The sequence below is a fragment of the Sebastes fasciatus genome, chromosome 13, assembly GCF_043250625.1.
Source record: "Sebastes fasciatus isolate fSebFas1 chromosome 13, fSebFas1.pri, whole genome shotgun sequence".
In the NCBI taxonomy this organism is placed as follows: domain Eukaryota; kingdom Metazoa; phylum Chordata; class Actinopteri; order Perciformes; family Sebastidae; genus Sebastes; species Sebastes fasciatus.
Genome location: NC_133807.1, coordinates 24,371,888 through 24,395,779, shown reverse-complemented (window position 1 = coordinate 24,395,779; position 23,892 = coordinate 24,371,888). Strand labels below are relative to the sequence as shown.

Here is a 23,892-nt window from a genome sequence, read left to right as displayed (position 1 = left end):
AAAACGTGGATATTCTGAGATTAAAGTGGCAAATTTACAAGAAAAACTCACAAATTTGCAAGATTATAGCAATACATTTACGAGATAAAACCCGGAAAACTGAGCGAGGCGTTTTCTTTCATGCTCTTAATGTGTTCCTTTAAGAATTTAAGTACTAATAATATAGAAGTTACAGGAAAGTAGAGACGAACAATTTTTATCTTTGAATACACGAAAGCGTGTGTCTTTTATTTCAGCACAGCTAACACTAAAAACCAACCGCTGAGAAGACGTTACTCTGAACACACTGCGTTATCATAGTTACACACTGATGCTTTTCAGAGACTGTGCCCAACTGTCACTGTGTCAGTGTGAACGGAAAACAATACAGAAAAGGCAGATAACATAACTGCTTGTGTTGAACTACAGATTATGGTGAATTATGTCTTTAGAGTTTGCTGGGGAGAGAGACGTCTGGAATAACCTGCATAGCCTGCAGCCCCAGTGAGAATGGATGAATGGAGAGTCTGTTACAATATATAATGTATATATAATAATAATAATATATTTTGCACTCTACTGTAAATTTATGACTTTATAATCTTGCAAATTTGTGAGTTTTTCCTCGTAAATTTGGCACTTCTTAGAATATTACCCCCCTCCTCCGACTTCGTAATTATTATTATTTATTTTTTACCTACAATGACCCTTATACCCGTCGTAGGTCACAGCATGCAAAACAAATTTCTATCTTTTAAATCAAAGTTTTTTAGCTTATTAAGACTAAATATTGCCACCATTGGCTGATCCAATCAGATCACAAAAAAACACCACAATCAGGATTCAAAACGTTGGTGCCGAGGTTTTCACACTGTTTCTGTCTCACATTCACATCAACCTAAAGCTGCTTTAACACTGGAGGTATTTTATTTATTCAGGAGGGTGCTCTGTTTCCAGACTCTACTCACAGCCAATGAGCATGACACAGATGGAGAAGATCTTCTCTGGGTTGGTGTTGGGCGAGACGTTCCCAAAGCCCACACTGGTCAGGCTGCTGAAGGTGAAGTACAGTGCTGTGACATACCTGTCCTTGATTGAGGGGCCCGAGGCTGCATCGCTATCATTGTACTGTTTACCAATCTGCTCAGCCAGGTTGTCCAGCCAGCCGATCTTCAAGCCTCCGATGCGGGCAGAACTGGTCCGCTCCACGTTGCCGATGGCGTACCAGATACAGGCCAGCCAGTGAGCGATGAGGGCAAAGGTGCACATGAGGAGGAAAAGAACCGCGGCTCCATATTCTGAGTAGCGGTCCAACTTCCTGGCCACTCGTACCAACCTCAGCAGTCTAGCTGTTTTCAGTAATCCAATCAGAGTGGTTGTCTGAGGCTATGGAGAGAGAGTAGACTTCATATTATTGATATTAGCAATGTAACGTAATGTAAAATCACTGAGATTTAAAACAGCTTTTTTTGCTGCAGATTTAAAGTGTATTGAGACTTAAATGGAAGGTTCAATACAAAATATAAAAGCGCAGATCAAATTTATTGGTCTAAATAAAGCAAAACCTAACTTAAAAAGATACAGTATGATGACCTGACACTCATCTCCCACACCGATCCACTAACATCTTACAGTCTCTAAAACACTAAATAAAATAAGATAAGATAATATAGACTGTATTGTCCTGAAGGTAATTAGTTTTGGACACATACAGTACAGTATCTGTTAAGAAACACATAATCTTGCACCTTCAGTCTGAGAAACACTCATAATCAACCAAACCTGAGATCCGAACGTTGGACCAATCAGTGAAATACGCAAAGACGTTTAGACAACAAATGGATTTACTGCATTTCAAAATTGTGAATGTTGCCAACAACTGGTTAGAGTAGTTGTAGAGTAGTAGCCGAGTGGTTACAACGCATGCAATGTAACTGGAACAGCCCGGGTTCGATTAAGCCCTTGGGACCTTTGTTGCATGTCATCTCTCTCTCTCTCTCTCTCTCTCTCTCCCCCATTTCTACTCTGTCCTCTGTCAAATAGAGGCAAAAACATGATCTTAAAAAAACAAACAATGGTTCTGCAACTACATCACCTGTTTTATTGTTTCCAATTAATTCAATAACCGTTTTTGGTTGATGGTACGGAGGAAAGACTAATGGCTATTTAGTTGGCTCACTGGCATGACCTACTGAGATGCTTAATGGAACAGAGCCACATTAATGTTATTTGCTACCTCAGTGTTGTTTGACCTTTTGTCTGTTGTGAAAAGGTATATTTATATTTGTCAGGCAACATTGGGAGAAGTCAAATGTATGACGTTGATGTTGTGAGGCCACTGTCTCCCCTTCTCTCTCACCTCCTCAGACCCGGTGCGGAATATGAGCAGATCGAAAGGGATGGCAGCCACGATGTCGATGAGGAACCAGCCCTTGAAGTAGTGCTGCGCGATGCGTCCCGGGTTGCTGACCACCTCGTCGTTGTGGTTGACGTAGGTGGTCCTGAAGTTGATAAGGATGTCCACGATGAACATGACGTCCACCACCAGGTCCACCACGTTGAGCGGGTTGCAGGTGTAGCCGCAGGTTCTCCTCCGCTCGTCCTCCACCTCGTTGAGAAGGAAGGCGGCCGAGTACGGCGTGAAGACGGCGGTGTAGATGACCAGCAGCAGGATGACCCAGTCCCATACTGCTTTGAAGGGACTATAGTGAAGGATGGTCCATTTGTGGATGCGTGGGGCCTGGAGCTTGTACTCTGGCAGCACATCAGCACCGAGAGACAACACCTGAGGAGAGAAGGACAGGGTGGTGAGGATGTTGCTAATAATAGAGGTAGGACAGTAGATCCAGGACTGGTGGGATGGAGATGAGCTGAAAACAAGTTACTTCATGAAGCATAAATCTCAAACAGGAATAGGAGGTTTTTGTTTGTCCATTAGTTGATTTATCTATTAGGAGATGAAAACATGGAAAGTGCACATTGGGTACACTTAAAGGTGCAGTGTGTGGGATTTGGTGGCATGTAGTGGTGAGGTTGCAGATTGCAACCAACTGAAACTTCTCCCGCGTACCAAGCATGTAGCAGAACTATGGTGGCCGACGCAAAAACATGAAAGTGTGAATGGCCTTATCTAGAGTCAGTGTTTGGTTTGTCCATTCTGGGCTACTGTAGATTTGTATTCATTGGCCTGTAGATCAATAACTTTTAATTATCATTATCATTAACTAAATATAGCTTTCATGGCCAGGCTGAACTTTTTTAGTAGAAGATACTGAAGTCAGTCAAAAGCTAAAAGTTCTTACTTTCTCATTTCTGAAATAATGGTATTAGCTTACTTTCACTCCACAGTCACAGATCTGTATGTTAAAGCAGGGCGCTTTTGTTGACCAACTATACTGAAGTTGGGTGGATGAAACAACTTCCTTAAAAAGATTCTCACCAAGTCTGGCAGGAGAAACTGTCACAGCCCTTTAAGGGCAACATGTCAACACTGCAAAAGTTTATAAAGAGGACCTTATTATGCTTTTGTGCTTTTCCCCTTTCCTTTAGTGTGTTATATAGTTTTTTGTGCATGTAAAAGGTCTGCAAAGTTACAAAGTCCAAAGTTACAAAGTCTCCCCCACAGAAACACAGCTCCTGAACAGCCTGAAACGCCTTGTCGAAATCCCGCCTTTTCTTCTGTAACATGGTGATGTCACCAAGTAAGAGATTTGCATAACGGATAGTTTCACGCTCCACGTGCAGGAGCTCAAACAGAGCATTTCAGACAAAGGGTGAAAAGAGGTGCTGCAACACAGACAGTATGAGAAAAGTAAATCGTTTTTTGAACATCAAAGCATGTAAACATGTTCTAGTAGAAAATACAAATTTGCACCTAATAGGTCCTCTTTAATGCAGCAAAAATAAAGGCAACAACTCCAGCCTTTGGCGAGGCAAAGAACATCCATACACAAATCTCCATCCAGTGTTACCACCATTCCCTGACTGATTTGTCTAATTGCATTAACAGGCAAACTAACACAAAACAATCAGTTAACAGTAAAATGAGTCAGTAAATCGATGAGTATTAAGATCCCACTGACCGGTACAACAATTAGGGTCTCCATGTCAAGGTTCTCCATGGGTCGACCACAGCAGCAGAAGAGGAAGCTCCTCCAAACCCTCTGCAGCCCTACCTGCCTGCTGTGTGGTGGCCATCTCCTCTCCTGCATCACTCCCTTGCAGAAAAACCAACAGACTTCTACAAAAACCAAAAACCCTAACAGAGTGTGTAGCTCTATCCGCTCTCCACAGGCGCTTTACTGAGTCAAATCACTAACTGCTGTTTTTAAAGAGCCCACAGCAGCCTCACCTGCCTCTGTTGCACCATGTGATGCCCATTTTACTGAGACCATGTGACCACTTCTACTAGTGTTCTGATCAATTGTGGACCAGAATAAGTGGCGGCATCGATTGGGAGCCATGCAGAGGGGCGATTTTAGTTAATTCTGAAGGTCAGGTCATTGCTGGTGACCTCTCCTCTAACAAACTGATGCCCCACTGCTGACACCCATATCTACTAACTAAATAGCCCATGTTAACAATACTCTTAGTGCCCTCTTGTCCTGCCATCTCCTTCACAAACCCTCCAGTGGTTAGACCCTCATTTGCATTTTGGTTTGCATAATCATCATCATAGTCACCGTGACAAAAGAAGCTGGACTTGTATGACGAGGAGTGCCAAACACTAAAGTCTCATAGGAACCACAAGTCTAACGTGGTGGCGTCTATTTAGACTAAATGCTGTTTCTTTCCACTTTCCCAGCTTAGATGAAAACAGTGGACAAACATAGTCAAAGTAAACTGCCTCTTAAGGACGAAACACCACATTCAAAAAAGTTACTAAATGTGTACATGGCCATATTTGGTCAACAAAAAGGCTTGTATCATTTTCCATTACAGCATGCAGCAGCATTAATAGCAGAGGGATGATGGCTTCTGCTCTTGCTCCATAAATCAGTTTTTTTTAATGACCAATGGACAGTGTACAGTATTTGGATACACGGTTAAGGTGGGAAACCTGAACACAACGACCTCTGGCACTCCTTTGTGTGCCAGCAACTGACCACAGTAGCTGAACAGATGTGAAAAGACAACACAGTAATGAGAACGTAAACACATGAGCAAAAGTTCACTCATCCAAGAAGTGTTGAGTTATTGACGTTGTGCACTGCTCTGTTTCATAATGACGACCGGCCACCACCAGTTCGCACGCAACCGCTCTGTGACGCTACTCTGACTTTATAATCAACACAGCAAGAGTTCACCGTCTATACATTTTCACATATATTAGCTTGAGAGAGCAGCAGATGTGTGAAGTACAAGGGAAGCTTTAAGACCGAACAGGATAGAAATCATGAAAGCCAGTGTGAAATATAGGAAATTGCTGCTTCTAGGGCATTAAAAGTTGAAAGTACAGCTTGAACACTAACTATTCAGACTGTGGATTGTAGTTTATCTGCTATGAAAACCAGAAAATACGACTTTTATCCTTACTTTTGAATAAAGATCTGTCACGTGTAACTCATTTCAGTTGATGTTTTCTTCTTGCAATCTTTAGTAAACATACAATTCAACTTTTCAGCCAGTGCATCTTCCTTATCCTGATTTATTCCTCTCTAAACATAAAACACAACACCAATTTCTGTACTTCAGTAAACCTACAACAGGTGCAACTCAAAAGCAAAATGTTATAAAAGCAAAATAAGATTCTGTGCACAAAATCTGTGAAAAAACTGTCCAAATAGACAGAAGAGACCTTGTCATAGCAAGGTGACATGGCATCAGCTTGACCTGGATAAAGCTGAAGTTGCTCACCTGTGGCACTACAGAAGGTAAGCAGGAATGGTGAGGTGGAGGAGGAAAGCAGAGACAAGGAGGAAAAGGAGGGAAGGGCACAACAAACAAACAAACAACAAACAGGTAAGTGGAGAGTTTGAGGAGGACTACCAGGGAGCTTGAGAGACCCAGGAAGACTGAGGTACTCACAGGCTGCAGTGTATGCTTGAAGCTCATGCTGAAGCGCACCACGGTGTAAACAGCAAGAGAAGAGACTGAGGGGGGGAGGAAACCCCTTTCCATCCATCCATCCGTCTGTATCTCCCTCCCTCCTGCTCTCTCCTCCCTCCCTGTAGCCCTGCCCTCACCGCGGGATCCTCCTTCAAACATGAAAAAATGATCCAGTGGCTCAATGAATGACGGCATCTGCCTCCTCTACTGGTACTCAGTAAGCAATAACAGCCAAAGTAGCTTTCCTTGAGCACTCTACTGTATATTCCTCACTGTTGATATAAGTAGCCTGATTTGTGGTTAGAAATAATTATGTAAATATATCTGTATTTACATGCAATGTGTTACAACCACATATATTTATTTGTGTATTTTCTTTGCATAATCCTCCATAATAGTCACCAAATCACTGTCTTAAAGCTGCAATGGAGCAAATATGATTAAAAAAAAGTTATTTTTATAAAACGGTCACTATATCCTGCCAGTAGTGCATGAGACATGTAATCTAAAAAAAATCATCTGTGTCCTCCGGTGCTCTGCCGTCTCTGAGCAGCTCATCAGCTGAGCAGGCATCATGGTGCCACCTTTCAAAATCAATTATAAAGTTCCAGTCAGTTCAACCTGAGTTCCTCTCCAGTGTCTCCTGTTGTGAAGCTCATTCAAAGCCAGGGGGCACCACACACACTAGTTACAGTGAGCCGGGGCTTTTCTACAGTTACAGTCTGGTCAATCACCCTGTGTGCTTCATGTTATGCAGACAAATCAATACAAACACAGATCAATGACAACCTTCATTTCCCTTTTTGTAAGGTACCAATCGAAATCCAATTATAAAGGCGCTATAATGAACAATTTTATTGTATAACGGCAGGAGAAATGTAAAGGCAACATCTGCTTATAGATTTAGTTACATGCAAACAGCACAATCATTCTTTAGACAAACTTGGTGTTGTTATTGACCACTGCTATAGTTCACACACGCAATGATTACTGTGACCTAAAACGTGACCTTCAGGGCTTCACATTGGTCTGTGACCCCACGACTACGATACCACAGCGAGTCAAGCTGATTTAACAGGACTAAAGCTCAAACTGGCACCAGCATGAAGACGGCTAGAGGGGACTGCAGTTGGAGGTTTGACAGATGCACACAGAGCCTCCCCGCTGCCCTCCACTTCCATTAGCTCCACAGGCCAAGGTCAGCGCCCGGCATCGGCGTCAAGCCACCAAAGGCCGCTCAATAACCTCACAGCCGTCGCCCCTTTTTACTCGCTTTCATAACTACATCTCACCAGAACCTCTCACCACTCTCACAGACAGTATGTGATCCCCACACACACCCACACAATCTCCACTTCCATCCTCACACACTCACCAGTGAGTCCCCCGTTTGTTCTGTATGCTGCCTGGTTACTATCTATACTGACATGACAGCAGATACAACAATACCTCAGGCTGTGAATAACTAACACAACGTATTGATCCACCAAATTTGAAAACATATACTTGATTTGCTACCTTGAAACAAGAAGAATTATCAGTGCAAATGGACAGAGACAACCACCGTGGCTGAAATAATAAAACTACAGAAACTCCCCCAAAAAGTCCCCCTCCACACAAAAATGTGTTTTATTATTGTTAGTTCACTTGAGGATTAGGGCCACATGTGAACAATTCTGAATTATGACTTTAAACTCTGAACTCAAATCACATTTTCACATGTCCCTAATACTCTACTGTAGATCTTCACTGTGCACTGAGTTTGACATCAGAAGGTTGTTTTCACATCCATCTGCTGAAGGGGGAAAGTGTCCCTGAGCTTGACCTGCAAACGAGTGAAAATGCCTCAGCCCCTTGTTTTTACTAAAAGCAAGATTTAAAGACATATTTCTGGACCAAGTTGTTTTTAAGATGAAGACGACCTCGACGACACCTTGTGTGTGGTCTGTCAGGAGACATACCAGAGTCAAATAGCTGAAATAACAGCTTTCTACCTTCCAACAGAAACATGAAGAGTAAGACAAACCCTACTGACAGTCCACTCTACTGCCATACTAACACGGAGGAACACTCGTTATCCAAACTCGTACATGACGTCAGCTGAGTCCAGATAACAACTCAAGTGTTCTGCCAGGCATTTTCGGAGGCCTTCTGTTCATCCTGTCAGTTTTTCCAGGGCCACAGAAGCCACGCTGCTTCCGCATTGTGCGGCCGGCTGTCAATACCACTCGCCCCCCCCTGGTGTGAACAAGTGAGATCTCACCACCACCAAGGCAGCAGCAATTACATAGGGTTATAGTACTGCGCGAATTGCATGCAAATTTAGGACCCATTAATAATAAATACATGTGCTGTCAGAAGCTATGCAAGTCTAATGCCTATGTTATGTGTGGTTGTGATGGTTTAGCAGTGAATGTCCCTATCTAGACGAGGACCCGCTCCCTCTGTAGATATAAACGGCTCCTTCTAAGGTGACGAAATTATATATTAAAGAAAAACATACTTATTAACATTATATTCCATTTCTGCCAATAGATCCCTCTGAATGCTACACACTCTTCCTTCAAAAGTCAACATTTAAAAGCAGAAACTTTGCTTTGTCTTTGAGTATTTTTACATTTTGTTTTTTCCTCCACTGCTGTGCGTGAGGTAACAATGTGCCAAAATGTGCACCGACACACCGTGGTGTGATGACAGGCGGCTGATGGGAACGTTGTGCTGCTGGTGCCATAGATGTCACACCTCAGGTGAGATTATTCTTTCACACTTTCACCCTGCGACTGCAGATGTCTTTTAGCATTTTCAGTGAGCCAGAAGCAGTAAACATTTATAGACATCTTTGTCTGATGTGCAGAGACAACGAGTGGATGTGACAGCATGGGGAGATCAACTACAATAATGGCCAACAAGCTGGACTTATCAAACAGAATGACATGAGGAGTAACATGATGTGATTGATATTATTTCTTTTCCCAATGAGCAGAGTCAAATCTTTACTTTCGGGAGAAACAGCTGGCAGACAAAGCTGTTGTGACGTCACACCGCAACCTCTTAATATGAGGCTCAACTTGACTTGAAGCTATCCAAAAACATTAATCCTACAATGCAAAGAATAAAGAAAAATCTGCAAACAGGTTTTGCCCAATAATTTCCAGGCAAAATCATCGTTGAAACCAGAGCAATGATCTGCCTATTCTCTGTCATCATGATATGGATACCTTTCTAGAAAACTTCTGAAATAAGGGAAACTACAAGTGGAATTATCTCACCTCATTTGTTCTTGTATTAAGAAAAAAATGTCATGTTAGGTTTAGTTTGGTTTCAACTGACTTTCTTTCTATTGTACTCCTTGTTAACAGTCGTTCTGGGGAGCAAGCACATCCATTATTAACTTTTCATTAGGCAAAATGATGAAAAGAACATTTAACATGGGTCCTTTTTGATTACAGCCATCCAGTCTTTCAGCTCACAGACGAGTTATTTCAATTCTAGCGGTGTAACCATGACATAAAGAAATAAGTTTAATATTATTAATTTTGAATTGAACAAATGAGTACTTCAAATTAGTACATAAGTAGAATAATCTTAAGTTTATAAATAAAAAATATGTGTAAGCAACCAACAATAGGTAGGGTGCAACGGATCACAAAACTCATGGTTCAGATTGTTTCACGGTTTTTGAGGATCAGCAGAAAAAAAGGGAGCAAATATAACTTTAAGAGATGCTTCAATCACGTTTTTTTTTAACGCAGATACAGATTGCCGATCGTCGATGAGCCATATCGGCCGATAGAGATGTTTTGTTGTTGTTTTTAAATTAAGATTTTGTGTTTAAATTTAAATGTTATCCTTTCACTTTGTTATAATCATCTTTAGTGGTTATTTGCAAAAAAACACACAATTCAAATGATTGTGTAAAAGATTGTATTTTTTATTGATTTATTGATTGATTTTGATTAAAAAATCTTGGCACTAGTAGTTTTAATGATGTATTACTGCTTAGAGCTCGTGTTAGGAAGTTAAACAGGTCATGATACCCTCTCTAATATCTATTTTATATTGCTGTGAAAACATCTCCTTCAAACAACTGAAACTATATTTTACAAGATTACATTTGAGCATCATGATAGCGTTAGAATTTACTTTCACCCACTACTCATTTTTACTGTATCGTAATGTAACTCAATGGCAACTCGATATGTTAGCTGCTCCAGTGCTGCCAACGTGAACCAGCTCTCCTCCTGCCGATTTCAACACGGATTTGTTGTTCACAATGTAACATTATCAGGGATCGGCGACAATAAAGCGTTAATGCAGATCTCCCAATCACATATTTGTGTGAAGTGCAAAGAGATAAAGACAGAGGTGATTTACCATCTCTCTTTTTTCACTGAGATGTTAAAGGACTCGTCCTACCTGAGTGACGTGAGTGACCTTCTCAGTGACATTCTGGGTTCGGTCCTTAATCTTGCTGGGTGCGATGATTTCAATCTCGGTAGGCGAAGGAGGCCTCATCCGGTCCGAGCCGAAGGAGAGAGTAACCTGAGGGATGCGGCTGATGGTCCGATGTCTCATCAGGTCCGAGTCCGACGTGGAGTTCAGAACGCTGGGCTTCAGATCTGCAGCAGAGAGCAGCATTATCAGCAATTAAACACGGACAAACAAGAACAAAAAACTGAAAATGAATTTCAATAATATGATTTATTAAATTCACTAAAAGTGTCCAGGTTTGAAGGTAAAATCATGACCAAATGTTAAAACAAGAACATGCAGTTAAAATGTTTTCAGAAACAAAATGTTTTTGTTCATCCACTATTTCTGGCCGTCAATATGTCATGTTCTGGCTGTGCCAGCTCTTATTATTTACTTTTGTGATTTTGGATTTGGTTTATTTGTATATATTTCCGGTGTTTCCTGTTTTATTTTGGTAGTTCACTCCTCCTGTGTCTTGTCTGGTTTTACTTCCCTCCTTTGTTTGTTTTCCCGCCTTTTGTTGATTGTCTGCCCCGCCCTGATTTGTTTCACCTGTGTGTATCATGTCCTGTATTTAAGCCTGTGTGTTCCCCTCTGTCCTGGTCGGTTCGTCTTGTCTCCCCAGTCCCGTCTACCTTGTCCTCCGTGTTCATTGTTTCCTCCAGCTCTGGTCTTAGTGTTCCTCCTGCCCGTGTTCTTGTATTCTCTGGTTAGTAGTTTTGTTTTGTTTCTCTGTTTGGTTTTTTGGTATGTTTTCTTTGTACTTTGTTCCCCTCCTTGTTTTTGGGGTTTTCTGGATTTTATCAGCTTAATTAAAGCTCGCTTTTTGTTTAAAAGATCTTCCTGTCCTGCTTGTACTCTGCGTTTGGGTCATCCTCTGTAACTCACCTCATGACACAACAGGGGAATCAGGACAGACTGCACTTCCCCTCAGCCTCAAAGACACGTACAAATATGTTGAAAATGAAAGAAAATGTGACAGACTGAGAGTCCAGAGTATGATTGGAACCTGCACAAAAAATATATAGTTTCTTCACAAAGTGCTTCCCCTGAGAGAAGAAGAGCACATATGTGCAATTTTACCACAAATGGAACACAAACCCACACATAATCATAAACACAACACAATCACACACATACACACAGTAACAGGGGGATTGATTCATGTGTCTCTGCTGGAACAACCATCAGGCGTCTGCACATGCTCAGAGCGATGCTCTCTGTGGTATGGATGTTAGAGAGCTGTAATCTTTGATCTCTCTCTCTCTCAATTTCCATCTCTTCTTGTCAGTGAAAGAAAGCTGTGAGCTGCTTGAAGTTTTTGCTGCTTGTTCATCATTTTCATCATATCGGATTTCTTATTTGACCAATTTCAAGAGTTATAACAAATATTATAACATGGCCGTGGTAAACAACTTTCTGATTGGCGGTCAGTTTGGCGGTTAGTTTCTCTCAGAGAAAAATATAGCTCTGCTAACCTCCTGCAATAATGCTACTAGTAATTCTGTACTCAAACGCTTGCAGCGTCTCGGTCAGATACTCACTGTTGTTGGTTTGGGCGTCTCCAGGTTGACTGCTCCATTCTGCCCTCATGCCATCAATGTCGTCCAGTGACGAGGCGCGTCGAAGGCTGCGGACGCTGTCCCGAGAACAGCTTCGAGGTATCGTCCCCCTGGGGAAGGCGTTGCCGGGGTCCAGGCGGTCTGTCAGCAGGGAGCGCTGCTTGCAGGCCGGTTGGGCTGGAGGGGAGGGAGGATCGAGGTCCTGTTCTATCAGGGCTTCTGTCTCAGACTGCATGCAGCTCTCCTTGGACGGGATCCGAAACTCTTTGAGGGGGACTTCCTCGCTGTTTGGCTGTCAAGGACAGAGAGCAGGAGGCCATGTCTTAGATGTACGAAAATGATATAGTATAATATAATCTGTCTATAAAAAGTTTATCTGTCAACAGTTACAGCATTTCAAACTGAAACTGCAAAACAGGACAACCAAACTTATAGCTTATGATACAAAGTAGACCTGCCAAAGACCCCTGACATGTAAGTTTGCCTAACTTGGCCCAATACAGTTCTGGTGTCAGGTATACATACCGCCAGGAAATAGTTTCGCACTAGAGGTCATTCATCAAAACGCGAGAGAACTCTAAACAGAAGTAAGGGGAGACTCTAGGAAGAGGAAGATTTACTCAACAATGGTAGATTTTTTTCCCCTCATTTTTCCCGTCGGGGTCCTTTGGGCCAAGAAATCAGTCCTTGAATTTCAAACAATTCTTGTTGCTATTTGAGGAATGTGAAACAGCACGGTTCATATTGAATGGTTTGAATTTCATATGTGAAAAGCCTGTACCAGCAGAGTTTGTTGTCTATAAATAATTTGAGTGCAGAATGTTTTTTGTTTTGTGCTCGTCATGCAAGCTTCTGTCAGTAAATTCAAAGATTCAGTCACTGCGATGCCTCGTAGTTATGTAGTATTACTGGGCCTCGTGCAATAACATTTTCGTATTCTTATCTTAAATTACTCTTACTTTTTTTCGTACCGTGGGCTCGTAAGAGTGTGCCACGTCAGATTCAGCAAACACTCCACACTACACTTCAGATAACAATGTAAATGACCTGCGTAAACCTGTTGAACGTCACCTGTGAGTAAATGAGTGTGTGTTCATGTGAATTAGCATAACTAACGCCCCAATTATACCATATAAGGCTACGCGTCCTGCCCCATTTACCTATCTCTGCCAATATATCAGCATCCTGTCTAAAGACATGTTCTTTTCCAAATTAACCTGACGCGCATCCAAAAGAAATCAGCCATGACGTGCCTGGTTACACTTCCTGTTGACCTTATTATATACAGAGACAAATGAACCTTCAATTAGTGCGTAATTTAAGTCGCTTTGCAGTTTGAGATTTTCATATTATGGATGTTGTAGTATTATACAATAGCATCAATGGGAAATTTAAAGTAATAATGATATCGTTAGGATATATGAATACATTTAGAATCATGAAGAATTATGAATCAAATTTCAGAGTCAAACAGGATAATGTCAACATAATTATGAAGTGTAATTTAAATAGGATTTTCAAACTCAAAATTGCTTCAAAGTAATGTAATATACAATCCATCAGTGAAAAACTTAGGTTTGGATGACAGCAGACTAATTGCACATGACTCCTACGACAGGTCTGGACCACTTGTAAATCGTGTTCTTGCCAAAAAGAGAAAATTCAAAATACGATCAAATTGGTGAATGCGATCTCCTAAATCACTCGTACAAGTCACTTAAGAAGGAATCTGTTAGTACGAGTGGTTCTTGCACGAGGCCCACTGTTTGTATAGATTTTAGCTACTGTCACGTGTCACTACAGCAGAATGCAAGGCATACATGCAAGCACGCTGCATTGCATCATCTCTTGTGTGTGCTGTGAGTGTGTGTACACCACCTCACCTGCAGGTAGTCCACCACCACTCCTTCAAACTGATCTTTGGAGAGTGAAGCTCGTCGCATTGACCGTAGCACCGGCAGCCTCATCTTCAACCTGCGATTCTGACCTGAAAGGGAAAGTTTGTGTTCAGCTGAGCTGTTATCAAAACTTACCCAAGAGTCTCCCCTTTACAGACATGCCCACTTTATGATAATCACATGCAGTTTGGGGCAAGTAATAGTCAAGTCAGCACACTGACAGCTGTTGTTGCCTGTTAGGCTGCAGTTTGCCATGTTATGATTTGAGCATATTTAATTTTTTTATACTAAATGCAGTACCTGTGAGGGTTTCTGATTGATTTGTGTTAATTGATTTACAATAATAAATATATACATACATTTGCATAAAGCAAGAATATTTGCCCACTCCCATGTTGATAAGAGTATTAAATACTTGACAAATCTCCCTTTAAGGTACATTTTGTACAGATAAAAATGTGTTATTAATTGTGATTAACTTTGGACAATCATGCGATTAATTGCGATTAAATATTTAAATCGATTAATAGCCCTAGTCAATACTGATCATTAGGATGACATGACACACATCGAATAATGTGATTCACTGACACAAAAAATGATCTTGCAGTTGCAAAAATCATGTTTCAGTATATCTTAGGAACAGAAAGAGACTCTTTAAACCTGAAAGTGTATCATGCAGGCAAGGTATAATACAAATGTTAAAGGCCTCACAGTAAATCAGTCCTTGGGCGACTCTCTGCCTGAGGCCTGATCTCTTGAGAGTAGGGTCAATCAGCTCCTTGAAGTCGAGGATGAACATGATGACGATGCTTTCCTCATTTTTTACGGGGACAATGTCCACCAGGCACGGTCTGCAGGTCCCTTTAGACACAGAAAGAGATCAATAGCAAAGAAGGGGGCATCCGGATTTGAACCGGGGACCTCTTGATCTGCAGTCAAATGCTCTACCACTGAGCTATACCCCCACACACTGTACATGTCATCGCCATCTGATTTTTTTTATGAGGCTTTTACAGGAGTGAAAGGGAGAAAGACAAAGAGAAATTTAGAAGGGAAAAAGGAGGAACGGATTTCAAACACTGAAAGCTAAAAAAGGTTAAATGAGCAACACTTCCGTCAGGTCTAACTTCACTCTGCAATCAGAGCGGTCTAAAAATAGAAACGGGGGGCGAAGGCAGATCACACAAACACACACACCAACACACTCACATACATACAGAGGACCGTATGTCCACACAAACACACACAAACAGTTCCTGCATTCAGTCCCATTCACACATCCAGTCTGAGAGCAGCTGAATCACATCCACTTGTTCGCAATTTTTTTTTCCTGTTCAGTCTGGAAGCACAGTAGGAAGCAGGAGACCAAACAAATAGATGCTTAGTGGATTTGAGCTGGCATGCTGATCGCATTTCCATGACAACAGAGCTCTTGACTGCACGCCCCATGCCCAAGTGTCCAGAGTAGCTAAAGACACGTGTGTATGTGTATGTCTGTGTGTGTTTGCTTGTCTTTATCATCGTGTTTCAGTGTCTTTGTGCAAATGACAGATAAAAAGGTGAAGAAGGAATTTAACGGTTGCACAGGTCAGTCTGCAACTGGTGGCGGCGTTAAGATTAAGTCAGCGAGTCAAGAGGAAATGAGGCTTTGAGAGGAGAGACTGTCAGTAAAATGCCACGGTTGCCAAGCTTAAATGTCTGTCTCGCTCTGTATTTTGTTTTGGCTTTCACTGTTCTCTCATCACAATTTTCTAATATCACCGTCTCTGCATCTCCAAACTTTTCATTCCTTCTAGCTTCCCCATCTGTGATAACAATATGTTTGTTTGCACATAACTTTTTCTAAAATCAAAGTTTTGCACTAAAGATAAATACAGGTGGAGGATGTGCAAGAAAGCACGGAAAAGATAGTTTAGGTGGGAGGGTAGCAGTGATTAAGTTGTACCAATAAACCAATACGGCAGAACAGGAGCGTCAAAACAAACGTGCATCCATAGGAGAATGACGACGCATAATGATGCTGAGTGTGCCTGCCTGGTTTCACTGGGGAGGCGACTCAGAGCAGAGAACACACTGCGTGATTTAAAGCCTGATTATAAAAGTCATGATGACCGATTTTCAAGATCATGGAGAGTCTGCAGTAGTCTAAAAAAAAACGTGGCAGGTCACCGTGACACACATGGAGGTGTGAGAATAATAACTTTTTTCTTCTTGATAAATCGTGTTTTCCATGTTTGTTTTTTATGACTAGAATCTGTGAACATCTGAATGTGATTCTGTTTAACTAACAGAAATGTGAAGTGAGACTTTATACAGTCAGTTAAGATTTCAAAAGATTGTTTTGTTGGTGATATTACTCGTTGAGTGAGAAGACTATTTATGCCAACAACATCAATGTGCACGTGGCACTGACATACTACACCACGTTGAATTTTAGCCATGTTAGTGGCATGGCTTTAGACTGAAATCTCTCTTCAGAAGACAGATATTACGCTTTGGCTTTTACTGAAATATCTATTGGATGGATTTCCATGAAATTTTGTACACACATATGTGTCAGTAAAGAAAAAGGTAACGCCTGCACACTACTCCATGCCACAATATTTTTACTGACTACGTTTCGATCCTTCTTGGGTCTTCGTCAGGTCAAAGTCTTTGAAAAAGTGGAAACCACACCCATATTTATACATAAAGCACGCCATGGCATGGAACAGTGTGCAGGCGTCATCTTTGTTCTTTACTGATGCTGTTCTGATACGTGATGTGCATATAATTAATCTTCTTCAACACACATTTGTTTCCCCCATTGGAATGAATTGTAATTGATCCCTTGCTGTAGGTGATCCTGTAACTTTTCATCTAGCGCCAACGTCAGGCCAAAGTTTCAATTTGTCCAATACTTTATGACCAAATATTTGCTAATATTTCTAATGACATTCCCATCAGCCTCAGTTGTATGTTTCGTCTCTAAATTGGATGTCCTCACCAGAAAACAACGACATGTTCTCACAAAAACAACCTCCTATAGTCGTGAAAATAAATACTGTCCTCTTTCTGAATCTGCATACATTTAAAGCCAGGGAAACTACGTCCTGCAAGGTCAGAATCAGTATTTGTTCAATCTCAAAGTTTACATAATATCCTAAACATCTGTCAGGTTTAGATAATTCAAGATGATTTAACATTTAGCTGTTCCTCCTCACTTTCTGTATGCTTAAACCTAAAATGTTACCATCGAGCACAGGGGCAAACAATCTGCTGGATACAACTTATTATGACTTTCACCCATCCATATTCCAGAAATTAAGTGCAGTGACAGTTATGGATGAAATAGGAGCAAATTAATGAATGACGGTAAGGGTAAAAGTCTCGATTAGGATCTATCCAATCAGGTTTTTTGTCAGATGATGGATGGTAAAACAGTGGAACATGAGGATGATTATGGTGGCTGTGTTTTATAACAGTCAAGTTGTTCAATAAACCAGATTTTGTGTGATGGCCAGAAGGCTCCTATCCAGGTATCTGAGGCTGTAAACACTCTTTTCCTCCAGCATCTTACCTTCTTTATCGTAGTAGAGGATCTCCACCTTGCGCTCCTCTGAGCCAAGCAGGGCCTGTGCCAGCTGGGCCAGGGCGCTCTTCATGGTGCCGGGTCCCACCAAGAACTGGCAGGTACAGGGCTGCTGCATGATCTCCGCCCTGGCGAAACCAAACATCTGGCAGAAGCCTTCGTTACAGTAGATGATGCCACAGTTCTTCATCTGGGCGTTGGCGATCAGAAACTTGCGATCTGAAGGGCAGAATAGATTTAGCGCCGATTAATCTTTGCAGTTCTAAAATTTACTATATTTAATTAGAAACGATATACATCTTCAAAACTCATAACTAAGTTCGGGAACAAAGACCACACCTCATACACATCCAATTCCCGCAGCTAAAGTATTGAAGCACACCTGATCCGTTCACTTCCCCTTGACTCAGCTTTCACATCCCTCCCCCCCAAACACCTTTTTTCTTTTCTCTCACCCTTCTTTCTCTCTTGTTTGATTACAAGAACCACTGGGGGCTCTGCAAACATCAGAACTCACGAAGAGACGGCTTCCCCACTCAGAGTCTCGACTCCCCCGGTTCTCTCCACCTCCAGCCGACACCGATCCATCAGCGCTCTCCTCCATCCTTCCTTCTACAACACCTCTTCCCTCTCAACCTTCATCCCTCGACCCTTCATCCCTCGACCCTTCATCTCTCGATCCTCATCCCTTCATCCCTCGACCCTCATCCTTCTTCCCTTCATCCCTCGACCCCATCCTTCATCCCTTATCCTCCTTCCTAAACCATTCCTCCTACATCATCATTGCTCCCCTCCATCACAATACGTAATAAACTATTCTAAACCCATACAATTATTGGCGTGGTCTTTGTTAGTGGTTGAATTTAGCTGCTGTCTCATTCATATGGGATAACAAAAGTTAAATACTACAATTTTGGATTGTCAAAAAATATTTTCTGTTATAGGAAATCAGCAGTAAAGAGTAGAAGAAATTAGGCATAATAATATATCATATGGTAAACAAACGTTCTGGTCTTTTTTCGAAGTCATCACATTAGCTAGATGTCAAACATCTTTAGGATATTTACAATACAGTTATACTTAACACTGTTTGATTTAATCAATGTCCTGCATGGTCTCCACTTCAGAATCAGCTGAAGAGGAGCTAATGAAGTCCACCTCTCCATGGTGCTAATGTTATTAATGTCTCTATTTTGTCCTGAGGGACTGGGGAGAAGCAGGTGGGCACTTCAACATGAGAGCCTCTGTGGCTCAGACACACCTGCTGTCATTTACCTGATGGGAATTTACAGGTTGTTGACATCTGTCAGGATTAGCCCCTCAGATTTTACCTGACATTTTTTAATTAAACTGGAATTATCCACCTGTTTGCAATAATTATCTGCCCATATAATTATACTGCTAGATGATGTTATTGTCTTTTTATTATGATGGATTGTTTCTATGTTCTCGTCTCTATTCATACTGCCAGAAGTGGAGGAAGTATTCTTTTACTTAAAGGTCCCATATTGTAAAAAAGTTAGATTTTCATGTCTTTTATATTATAAAGCAGGTTTAAGTGCTATATAAATACTGTTAAACTATGAAAACACTCAATATACGGAGAAATACACACAGCCCATATTCAGAAATTGTGCGTTTGAAACAAGCCGTTAGGATTTCTGTCCATTTGTGAAGTCACAAATATACAATATTTTATTTCTGTTTTAATTTGCTCCTATATTTATTCATCTTTGTATTACTTCCTCTACCCCTGAATTAATTTAACTGTATATAAAGTAGTTAAAACTAGTTCCACCTCGAGCAGCTACAACAGATAACTGCTGCTTACATATTGATGCTTCAGTATTGATAGGTAACTTATTATAAAATGTCAGTAACAGCAGATTTTCTGCTGCTTGTTATGCAATTATGCCATTATACAATTACTTACTTTAGGATTTTAAATGCAGGACGTTTACTTATAATAGAGTATTTTTACATTGTTGTATTAGTTCCTCCTTTCCACCACTGGAAACTGGACCACAGTCATGTTTTTTCCTGCTACGTCAAACCTTTGAGTATTAACTGTGAGTTACTCTGCACTCAGAAAAATCCTCAATAGTAATTCCAAGCTCATATACCATCCAGTTCCTGTTATTGATGATTGTAATGTACGTGGCATCGGCAACAGCGTGCCAAAGCCCATGAAAGTGAAGTAGGCCAGTTTGGTTCGAAGGCTGCTAATGGAGGAGTTCAATGAGCTGAATAGAAAAGCACATATCCTCTGACCGGCCCTTTTATTATCCTGTGGTGGAACTGGGTTAAACAGCTCTTCCCTGTGTGATGAGTGGAGGGGACTCTTCCCTCGGTCCCTCGCTTTAAAGTAAATGCTCCTCTCGTGGAAAGCACATCCTGTCCAGAGTCATTATCTGGGGCTCAGAGCGGAAACTCTGATCGTCACACCGTTGCTAAGCAGCAATGCTGTGTGGCACGTGCACTCACCTGGTCGTGCACGTGCACGTGGCTGCGCGTGCACACATATAAGGACATACAGTAGAGGTATTACATAATGGAGTTTTTTTTTTTTAAAGGAGCTTCAGAGATTCAAGTATTATTGGACCCCAGATGTAATCAGACTAAATAATTGAGAGCAATCAACTATTTCTCCATGTTTGGTCGGCATCTGATCAGGACGTCAGGGTTATTTTACACATCCAACACACTGTTAGTGGCCCACAGTGAGGGAGACGAAGGGAACATTTTAAGTGGACTGAAAATAATGTTTTGTAGCATTTTTAAACAAGAAATTATATCAACAATGATGTAACTGACCGCAAATAATTTTATGTAAAGCTGAGATTAAACAAAATGAATGAACCCTGCAATTAACAGTCTGTTTGACGTAATTATAAATTGCTTGGACATTAGGTTAATTGAGTCAGTATTCATTACAAAAGCATTGTTATTCTTATTCTTAGTCTTACAACAAGGTATCATGCTAATTTTATCTTATGGATGTAATGTTTGTCACATGAGTGTATTTAAACAACGAATTGTTAACAAAAGAAGACATCAAATCCAACATCTGTGTTTTATCACAGGGACAATAACAGGTTTTCTTTCTTTCTAAATGTGTGAGTGGCTGTCTTTGTTTGCAGCCAGTGGCACATGTGAGCTAATGGAACATACTGTGGGGCATCAGGTGAGCACACAAACACACATGCAGGTGCAAAAAAACACCTCAAACATAAAAGGAGCAGCATCACTGCTTACAAATTAGATGAGATTTTTCAATGTCTCTCTGCCACCTGTTCCCCAATCTAATTTAATAAGCGTGGCAAATAAAGTGGGAAAAATAAAGGATACAGGAGGCTGTAGCCTTTTTGTAACTGACAACATAGTGTGGATAACTTTTGTAGGTGAAAAATTAACACAAAATATTAGACTTTGGTGCCAAAACCATTACATTTTACCAATTACATCACTAGCCTACATGCAGCCCTGTTCCATTCACAACAATGCTCTATTTTAACGATCCTGACCCATGTACTGTTGGCCCACTATACTCACACCTCACCTCTGTCTAACAGAGAACTCTAAGATTTATAGTTTCTGTCTGTCAACATTCATTCAGTTCTTGCTCCTGCAATAATCTTGCACATGTTGAATTTTTCACATCTACATTTTGCACATTTACAACCTCAGTTATTTTTTTTTATTTAAGAACAAACATTGTAACTTACATATTTGCTAATATATGCTATAGTTGTAGGAGTCTGGTATATTTATAGTGTGTTCCAATATTCCTTATATTGTGTATTCTATAGATATATTTCTCTATAGTGTTGATATGTACATTTCATTTACTGTTCCAGTGCATTGCCTGGATAACCTGCTCCTGTAACACAATCATTTCCCAATTTGGGATCAATAAAGTACATCTATCTATCTATCTATCTATCTATCTATCTATCTATCTATCTATCTATCTAACATTATTACCACCTACCACCTCACCTCTCTCCAACAGAAAACTCGATTTATAAGATTTATAAGATTACTAAGATTTATAGTTTCTGTCTCTCAACATTCATTCTGTTCTTGCTCCTGCAATAATCTTGCACATGTTGAATTTTTCCCATCTACATTTGCATATTTAGTTGTTTTTTTTATTGAACAACAAACATTGTAACTTACACACTTGCTAATATATGCTATAGTTGTAGGAGTCTGGTATATTTATAGTGTATTACAATATAATATTCTTTATATTGTGTATTCTATAGATATATTTCTCTATGTATATTTTATTTACTGTTCCAGTGCATTGCCTGGATAACCTGCTGCTGTAACACAATAATTTCCCAATTTGGGATCAATAAAGTACATCTATCTATCTATCTATCTATCTATCTATCTATCTATCTATCTATCTATCTATCTATCTATCATTATTACCACCTACCATATGTTGCTAATGGAGGTCAAACTCTCTTTCTACGTACTGTCCTGGCACATTTGGATCTGTCTGTCACCTTTACCAGATGAATTAAAAGCATTTAACATACACTATCAAAATGATTGCTAAAATTGGCTATGTAGGATGATTAAAAGTGATGAAATATGCATATTGTGAACGTTTTTTTGTCGCCATTAGAGGGTCAACTTTGAAACCACCTCATGGTCACACATATAACAACTTCTTACTAATGTAATTTGCATGTCCACTTACTTTGCTCGTCGAATTTCCTGATGATCGTGTCCAGGTAGGTGTTCTGGAGCGCAACATGACCGCGTCTCACCGGCATTTTGGTGCTGAGAGAAATGATTTCTCCGACACATGAACCTTACTTTTAAAAATATATATATATATATATATAAAATAAAATAGAAGTGCCACACTGTGAAGAAAAACAATCTGCTTCCACTTGAGCGTCAAAAAAAGCAGGGTTAGTTTGATTCCTCCTGGAGGCTGATGATGATGATGAAGGATGATGGAGAGGAGCTCTGGTTGCCAGGGCGATGGCAGGATGCAGGATGTTGCACGCTGATAATGTGGAGGAAAAAAAGTAGACTAGGCAACTGTAAAAGCCATGTGTAACATTTCTCAACGTATTTTAAAGGAAAAACAAACAGTGCGTAAAAACCGGTTGGACCACGAGGTTGGTTCCCTCTGAGCAGTGATGGAGACCTGTTTTAAGAGAATAAGAAGAAGTTGGGAACAGGAGCTGCAGGATAGATCTCAGTTTGTTATTCTAGTAATCGCATCGTTCTCCCTCCTGTTTGGACTCTGCACGATAAGGACTGAGAAGAAGAAGAAGCTCCTATCAGCCAGACTCTGTGGATCCACTCCTCTTCACCTCCCCCCGGCTCTGCAGGAGCAGCAGCGGCTGTCAGCAGCGACAAGTCAGTCTGAGTTAACAGGGGTCGAAACAGGAAGTACATTCAGATAGCCTTTCAAAATAGAGGCTTAAAGAATGTCTTTGTGTTTCTCTGAATACAAGCTGAGATGAATTTTGTTTCAAGACTTCTTCAAGGTAGCTGGCACAAGCTTTTCATCCATCCATCCTTTATCTGTAACTGCTTATCCTATTCAGGGTCTCGAGGGGGCTGGAGCCGGACTATCACTATCATATCAAAAGTCGCTTAAAGGGTCATTTAATTGCTGTTTTGTAATTGCCTTTCCCCATGTTGTCCATGTAACTGTTTTTATGTTTTTTTATTTTTTCCCCACTCACAATGTTATGTTTGGTTACGATTGCCCAGAAGTCTTTATAGATATTTAAATCAATATCCTCCTCACAAACACTAACCATACACTTCCACGCAAAACACACACACACACACACACACTTGTCATTTTTTATATATTTACAGTATTGTTATTGTTGTTATTATATATATATATCTTTGTCTAATTATCATATTATTTCTTTATATTAATCTTGTCTCTAGGTGGAGGCTTCAGATAAGCCCAGTTGGGTTTTTTGCCTCTTCCTGCACTGTATATTATTCATTTATTTTTTTTGTTATGTTGTGTAGTCTTAAATTGTGCAAAATAAATAAACCATAAACAGGGCTGACACATAGAGACAGACAACCGTTCACGCTCACATTCACACCTACGGCGATTTTGAGTCAACAGTTAACCAAACCTGCATGTCTTTGGACTGTAAAGCCGGAGAAAACCCACGCTAACACAGGGAGATCGTGCAAATTCCACACATAAGGGCCCCAAGCCGTGTTTGAACCTGCGACCTTGTGCTAACCACTGCAACACTATGCAGCCGCCTACAGTTACAGTTAAAAAAACATTTACAATCAATTAAAACTAGATCTGAAATAAAGCCTTTGAACAGCCGTAGTGGCATGTCAC

At 40.7% G+C, this 23,892-nt stretch overlaps 1 protein-coding gene and 1 non-coding gene across 4 annotated transcripts in view; both read right to left on the bottom strand.

The window, feature by feature from the left end:
* The window catches only part of kcnh6a (potassium voltage-gated channel, subfamily H (eag-related), member 6a), a 34,338-nt gene extending 11,413 nt beyond the window's left edge, over nucleotides 1–22,925 (bottom strand). The window contains exons 1-8 of one of the 3 annotated variants that reach the window (XM_074656355.1): nucleotides 22,249–22,925; nucleotides 17,523–17,753; nucleotides 14,675–14,824; nucleotides 13,946–14,049; nucleotides 12,045–12,354; nucleotides 10,444–10,646; nucleotides 2,339–2,764; nucleotides 948–1,365 (exon numbers count right to left, since the gene is read on the bottom strand). In XM_074656355.1, the coding sequence (XP_074512456.1) occupies nucleotides 948–1,365; nucleotides 2,339–2,764; nucleotides 10,444–10,646; nucleotides 12,045–12,354; nucleotides 13,946–14,049; nucleotides 14,675–14,824; nucleotides 17,523–17,753; nucleotides 22,249–22,324 (1,918 nt within the window). In that variant the 5' untranslated portion in view covers nucleotides 22,325–22,925. The remainder of the gene's footprint in view (nucleotides 1–947; nucleotides 1,366–2,338; nucleotides 2,765–10,443; nucleotides 10,647–12,044; nucleotides 12,355–13,945; nucleotides 14,050–14,674; nucleotides 14,825–17,522; nucleotides 17,754–22,248) is intronic. The other 2 variants (XM_074656357.1, XM_074656356.1) reach the window with 2 other exon arrangements.
* trnac-gca (transfer RNA cysteine (anticodon GCA)) lies at nucleotides 14,857–14,928 on the bottom strand. The gene has a single exon. It is a non-coding gene; the product is annotated as a tRNA-Cys (tRNA).
* Nucleotides 22,926–23,892: the final 967 nt, after the last annotated feature.